The sequence below is a fragment of the Rhinichthys klamathensis genome, unplaced genomic scaffold (genome assembly GCF_029890125.1).
Source record: "Rhinichthys klamathensis goyatoka isolate OS25496 unplaced genomic scaffold, OSU_Roscu_1.1 h1tg000139l_1, whole genome shotgun sequence".
Taxonomy (NCBI): domain Eukaryota; kingdom Metazoa; phylum Chordata; class Actinopteri; order Cypriniformes; family Leuciscidae; genus Rhinichthys; species Rhinichthys klamathensis.
Window position 1 is genome coordinate 1,287,558 of NW_026606674.1, and position 7,452 is coordinate 1,295,009.

At 37.9% G+C, this 7,452-nt stretch overlaps 1 protein-coding gene across 2 annotated transcripts in view; it reads left to right on the plus strand.

Moving 5' to 3' along the window:
• The window catches only part of net1 (neuroepithelial cell transforming 1), a 33,765-nt gene extending 32,623 nt beyond the window's left edge, over positions 1 to 1,142 (plus strand). For both annotated transcript variants that reach the window (XM_056257532.1, XM_056257533.1), the window contains one exon: positions 38 to 1,142. In XM_056257532.1, coding sequence (XP_056113507.1) covers positions 38 to 477 — 440 coding nt within the window. In that variant the 3' untranslated portion in view covers positions 478 to 1,142. The remainder of the gene's footprint in view (positions 1 to 37) is intronic.
• Positions 1,143 to 7,452: the final 6,310 nt, after the last annotated feature.

Genomic DNA, 7,452 nt, shown 5'->3' on the forward strand with positions numbered 1-7,452 from the left:
ACTTTTGCTCATTTGAGTCTTTTTTCCTCCCCTGTAGCCAAGAACATCTTCCGGGTGCGCTTCCAGGACTCATCTCAGGGTCAGTCCCACACACTGCAGGTCAATGACATCTTCCACAAGCAACAGTGGCTCAACTGCCTCCGCAGCGCCATGTCAACCCAGAAAGATTCACCGCTCCCTGAGAATGAATCCATGTCCACCCCAGCCAGTACCGACATTTGTGCCAAACGGCGCTCGTCTACAGTCTCCGCCATCATCCATATGGAAGAGATGGATGAGAACTGTCCGCGGGCCGCAGTCTCCGCCCCTTCCTCCCCCAGCTCCGAGGAGCCCCCCAGCCCCACTCCTTCTGCAACCTCCACCCTCTCCTCGTCCTCTTCATCATCTTCGATTTCCGGCCCCTTCCTGCCTCGCAAATCAAAAAAGGACAAGCGTTCACTCTGCTCGCTGGGAAAGAGGAAGGAGACCATGGTGTAAAGACTTAGATGGAGTGGCACCATGCGGAGGACTTGTATTTATGTGTGTGTAAAGACTGTTTCTACAGCAGTGTTTTTGTGTTACTGTCCACAATGGCAGCTATTATTACCAAATCCCTCCCCCAAAAACCCTCATAGGTCCACGTGGGCCACACCAGTACCAGAAAGACAGTATTTGTGAGGCGACTGTGTGAATCTCAAGGGATTGAAGATTGAAGACATCCCGCACACTTTAAACAACCATGTTGATTTGTGTGAAAGCACAAGATCACGCATCTAGTCTTGTTTACTGTTAGTGTGGTCATTTTTTGTTGTTTATTTTATTGATATTGATTTTTTTTTTGTAATTAAAGTTATACTTTTTTAAACTTCTCAATAAGATATTTACTGTAGCTCTTTTTTGTTTTTATTAAAAGCACTGTGTTTAGCTTTTAGAAGGGAAGAATACCCACTGAGAAAAGAGATTAAAGTAATGAATACTTTGTAAAAGTCTGATTCATAGCTCTACTGGAAGGCAAGTCTTACAAGTACATTCCCATTAAACGGATATTTTATCAGCTCAATTTTATATTTAAATCAGATGGTATAAATTTATCAAGAAAAAAATGCTATGTTCGCTAGTAATATGATTTTAGTTTCCAATTGGAAAATTTGACATTTATCAAACCTGAGCCATATTTTTTTCCACCCCCCAAAATGATGGATGAATATTACAATGTAGCATCTTGCATGGAGCTTTACTTGTTGAGTCCTACCTGTATTATCATGAGGGCCCAGTGCATGTACATGCTTGTCGAAGCAGAAAGTTGACGTAGAACTGACAGTCGCGTAGAAGAGAACTTGAATGTTGAATGAGGGCTTGAGAAATGTTGATGTGATTTTTAGAAGGAAACTATGGAATAGAGTTGGATACGACTAGATGGACTTGATGATTGGCGCTACTCGATATTAGCAACCATCCATGGACTTTGGTTTGCTGTTATTTTTATTTTGTAGTGTCTTCATGAAGCAGATGGTTTGATACACTGGTAAAAAGCCAAGATGTTGTTTTGAGAAGGAAAGATGAAAAGTATGTTTAAGAGAATGGAACTGTTAAAGAAGGTTAAAGAATGTTATGACCATTTGAAAACGTAAATGTCTGTAAAAGTTTGTAACCGAGAAGAATGGATGTACAGTATTGAGAGGGACTGTGGTGGCCTGTATGTACAGTATGTGGTGTAAAAATCAACTATTAAGAACAATAAAGGTCTGTGTAAGATTTGCAACTGACAAGAGTTTCTTCTCTTTCTTCTGATGCGAACTGTTGTTCTACACTACAAAGCATAAATCCAAAAAGTTTTCCAAAGGCATTTCGGCAACACACGCCGATGTGATGAGAAGATAGATATCATGACATTTTTTCGTTAAATTCCAGGTAGACAGGCACTCAATAAGCATACAGACATGAATTCACCCACACGCAGGTTAATTAGTTAAACTACTTATGTGTTTTTCTCCGTTGACAATGAATCACTCAAAAGGATTTTAAACAAATCCCCCAATGTGGGCGACATGCCTAAATCATCTTCCATTTTTAGCATTTGGATGATTTTCATACACTGAATCTGTCTCTTATCCAGCTCCACTGCTCTAAACCCCCTCTCCATTTCATTTAGAACTTGGCAGCTGCATAAAGTAAGTCTGTATTAAACAAATACCTTCATTTATCTCCGCAAACCCCCTTCACTGATGGTATTTGCCTCTGATAATCTCTTTAGTGGGAGGCCCAAAACAAATGGGCTGTCAGGAGTCACTTAGCACGTCCGCTTTGGAGTCTGGATTCGAAATAACACACGATCGCTTTGTTTGTCTGACGGTCAATCAGAGAGCTTGTGTGTGAACACTGACGATGGGTCCCAAGAATGCGATCGGTTCTTGTTTAAAGCTAATCTCAGCCAATGAGTTCACAGCATGGATTGATTTTACGTGCATTAAGTCATTTGGCTCTTAGATACTCAAAATGGCCTTGTGCTTGGCAAGGCCACTTTTAAGAGGTTCAGGTTTTATGGAGAAATTGCCTCATGTCTGCCTTTTAGGGAGAACGGAATTCTCTTGAATGTTCAGTTGTTTTGCCCGGGGAGGCTGCCTGCTGTTGCGAATTTACTTTAATAAACGCTAATAATGTAGACACACAACATTTCCGGGGTCAGCGAATGGTCGCACGCATTTACGAGCAGTTTGGGTTATCATAAAGTGGGTTTCTATTGTGAAGCAACACTCCCGTACATTGTTCCTCACTGTACGAGAGGAAACACAGCATTTATTGAGTCTACTGGGAGGAACAAACAAACCGATGATGATGGTTAGTTTACAACTGCGAACAGATGCATTCACAGGGGGTTTGGGAGACCTTTGGGAATGACCTTTTCATAAAACCATCCCCAATTTAACAACATTTCGATCTAATTTTGTGAAAACATCCCAACATTATGGAAACGAAGGTCTTGAAACACACTGTCAAAACAACAGTTGCTGAATTAGCACCTACCCGCTTAAGTGTCTAAACAAGTATAAGGAGACTCTTGGCTCCAGAGTAAATCATAATGGTTACATAAGCGAATGTGTCTTCTCTGTGTCTCAGATGATTGGGGTTATGTAACGTTTGACAAAGACTAATGGAGACCAAATCTTGCAATAAGAAGCTAATAGGTCAACGTCCTCATGTTGTTATATGGTGATGGAGCGACACGCAAGTTTGGATTACGTCTTCATGCATTCAAGAAATCAGATCTTGGTTGTGATTTCATGGAGGCGACTGATATTTGATCATGAGTTAGTATATACAGAGTATCACTTATGTCTCGCTATTTTTAACCTAAAGGCACAGCAGAACAGAAAAGGCTGATGAATCCATTAAAGCTCAGATGTGGTATTGTCTTCCATACATAGTTTGTGTCTGAAAAAGGCATCAAGGCATCCAAATTCAATGTTTGCATCATATTGTGCCACATCAGATGCCTCCTAGTCAGTTGCTAAACAACCACCAACTTATGCACAGGATTGTTGGATTCAAACGGAATAAAATGGTGTATGATCGAGCGAATACAGGAATTCATTTATTTTTAAACTCCAAAGTATTATTCAATTTCTATCAAAAATAAGCTGTGTAGATATTAAATATTTGCTTTGTTGCATCTAAAGCTCACCTGAAATTGTTCTAGATCAGTAGCTACAATGTTATGGTGATTTGGAAGCCTGTCTAAACCAGTTTCTTCCGGCAGTACGGTCATACACAAACACTGAATATTAGGTCATTGACTGACTAGCCAGCTGCCTTCAGTTTCAGACACAAGCATAAACAAAAAGGTCCCAATATGTAGGACAAGCAGCACAATAGTCTTTTAAAAAAAAAACTGAATTGCTGATAAGACAAGAGTCAAAGACTGACTGACATAAGCTAGCATGCACTTACTTAGCACTCAGATACCCTGGGACACTTTATTAAACAGAACATGAGTTCATTCACCCAGAGGTACTTCATAAAAGAATATGATATGCAAAACCGTAACTTCCGAGCTAAAGGGGAACTGGTGTCAAATTCATATTAATGCTATGAATCACTCAGTACTAGTCAAAGATTGACATCCTATTATCCCCTCTTATTTCTTTTACATTATATTGTTCACATGCTAGCTCACATTTGGGGACAAAACCCTAAACACAACCAACAAAACATTGAGCAATGGCCCAATGTTAATAGCGCACAGGCTTTCTACACATGTTGGAGCTGTAGTGTTCATGGAGGTGACTCAAGTCATTTAATTTCACTATGGTATCAATCAAAAAATGTTACAAATTGTTGTTCTGTCATGACAACTCTGAGTGTTTGGCATGGTAATGGATATGGCAATGTGGATATATTTGGTCTTGGCGGGATAGATCTGCTACGCTGCTGCTGCTGCAGAGCAAGTACAGGACTTGCTGATGCCAACACAACACACTGCTGTAAGCAAGTAAGACATGCTGCTGCTGTACATTAGCATACATGAATTACCCGTAGCAGATCTATACAGGTGGAGCTGGGGAAGGTGGAGGGTTTCTAAAAGTGGGCTGCACTGCTAAGGCAAATGCTACCAAGTATTTGAAGGTTGAGCAGCGAGCTCATTGGCTACTGCTACAGCAGCAACCAATCAGCTGTGCCCTATAGAGAATGATGTCATTGCAAGCATGTTGAGTTATAGACCTATTAGCCTGCACCAGAGTTTCATGACAGAAGTTTGTATTTTGTATGTGGAGCCTTCAAATAATGTCCCTTTAAGGCAAGTCTCTTGTCGGCCATCTTGGCAAAACCTCTGTGTACAAGTATACAAGCACAACCAACTGGAACGAGGAAAAACCAAAAATAGATTTAAATAAAATGATTACATATAAATATATACAATGAAATTATACAATTTAACAATTTATGATTTATATACAAGTTAATGTTAAATGAATGTTATGTTAAATATATAAATATATATAATAATGTTGTAGATAAATAAATGTTGGTTGTACGATTGACAATCATACAACCAACATTATTCAAGACTGAGAGATGGGTCAAAGAGGGTCAACAGGTTTGATCGCTGGAACAGAACAAGATTTCTACCATTTGAATGATGTTCCCCAATTTCACTTATTGCATAAATTGTGATTTGTTTACAGGCCATGGTGCCACAAAAAGTTATACAGTTTGTGAAATTTTCAGCTTATGCAAGAGGATCTATTCCTGACAGGAGTTACAGCCAACTAGGAGTCAGTTCTGGCAGTGAGGTGGACACCGTTCCAGGGAATCTCCCATTTTTCTCTCTTCACAGAGAAATGAGCGATTGCAACATGCTATCAATGCTATCCGGATATAATGGTTTTCTTGTATAAAATTACATTTAGCAGACAGTTTATACAGTTTTATACTTTTATATACACACACAAGATATATTTGTTATATTTATCTTTAACTTCGCTTCCCAAATTTCCTCGTTTAACTCTTAGCCTTCCTCTATTTTGCTCTTGTGTTGTAGAAACTACATTTCAATAGCTGCAATTACAGCTGCTTACTGTTTTGTTGTAAGTTGTCATCAAATCTCAGGACCACACCTACTCTCAACTTGAGATAATTACATAACAATGAACAGCATAGCTCAGAGTTACAGTAAATGTGCGCATATTTTGCCAATACACCAACTTAGACAGCATAATGACTGAAGCAGTCAAAGAAAAATGTAAAAATGTATGAAACCGTGCAGTACTTCTTTTTTTAGTGATATTTTTAAAACATTGTTAAATTTAAAAACATAATATTTGCCATTTAAAGTTTAATTGACAGTGATAGCATCATCATAATATTAGCATATTCTGTCATTTTCCTCATTTGCTTTACATACTGAATGATGAGTATATTCTTTCTGGAAGAATTAAACTGGAAAGATGACAATGGCAAAGTTTAGGCAAAGCTTAAAAAACCCTCTGCTGCTTTGCAAGTATCTACATTTCCTTGTGGAAACGCAATCTAGTTTCATTAGAGGACTGCTTGCCCAGTTGAAGCCCACTGACAGATATGGAAACAAGAATTTTAAAATGGAAAGGTTAATATTATTATAATGATTGGCTTTCTAGAGAGGTTTCATAGAGATTATATGCTTCCTCCCTACTTTTCTTAACCACTCTTTCAGGATCATTGACACTCACACAACATAAGACTCAATGGCTATTAGAGGATCACAAAAAGCCAGTATTACCTATTATTCTCTCTACTCAAATACATGCTGTGTTAGATAACACTAATTAAAACATGTAACAATTTTAGCCTTTTGTTTTCCTAGGTAAAATCAGCTCAAATTGCTGTGTGTAGGTTTAGTAGCATGACATCATGTGGTGGTATACAATATGAGGAAGGATTTTGATTTTGTAATAGATCTTTCCTCACACCATTTTGCACAAAACACAATGTTCTGTGGCTTCAGTCAAGTTGAATTATGTTTTTATTACAAAAAGCAACCAGAGTCTGCTGTACTTTAATTTCCTCCCTGAATACCTGATGGCTTAGAGAAATTTAAAGATGCAGCTTTAGTTTTGGGCTATAAACCTTTGGTCCACCATCAGTTATATACAGTCACGAGAATAAGTCCTTCTATGTCCGTACACAAACATTCAGCGTTCCATCTGGAATAACAAAATGTGCACGTAGCCCACGTCTTACACACCATCTCCCCCTGAATGTTACCTTTGCCTTATGAAACATACTGCATGGATTTTGACTGCATCTTCAAGCGAATCCTTGAGTCTTATTGGACTTATTGGACCGATTGGTCTTCACTACCTGTTCCCCAGAAACTTGTGGGTAGGTTAACATTAAGTTTTGCAATTCTCCACAACTTTAAATTCAATGGACCTCAAAGGAAATCTTGATTCTACTAGAGAGAACAATGCTTTAAGCTTCTTGTCATCGGTTTGAATCATGATTCACTCAATCAATGAATTGGTCTGTGATCTGAACTGCAAGTCATTACTTTCAATCATGTTCAAGTCAAAATGAACCAAGATCTTTGTATTACATGTACTTGAGGTCGGTGAGACTAAAATAGTTCTCATTCATGTGACGACAACCTTCAGAAAATCTTGTCTATCAAATATCGTTACATGTATATATCTCAAATAATACAAATATTAAAATATATCACAAAATATACAAATATATCACATTTAATGCATATAATTTTGAATATTTAAAAAAAATTGTATGCATGCGTCTATGTATTTATAATTCAAAACATGAAATGCTGTAATTAATAAAAGTGCACTGAAATGTGCAAAAGCAAATATGGCACAAAACGCTTTTATATAAGCTAAACAAAATATGTTTTGAACCGTTTCAAAATATTTCAGATATATTTTCGCTCAAATATGTCCATTTTAATCACAAGATTTCATGATGCATTAATTTCATCGTATGATG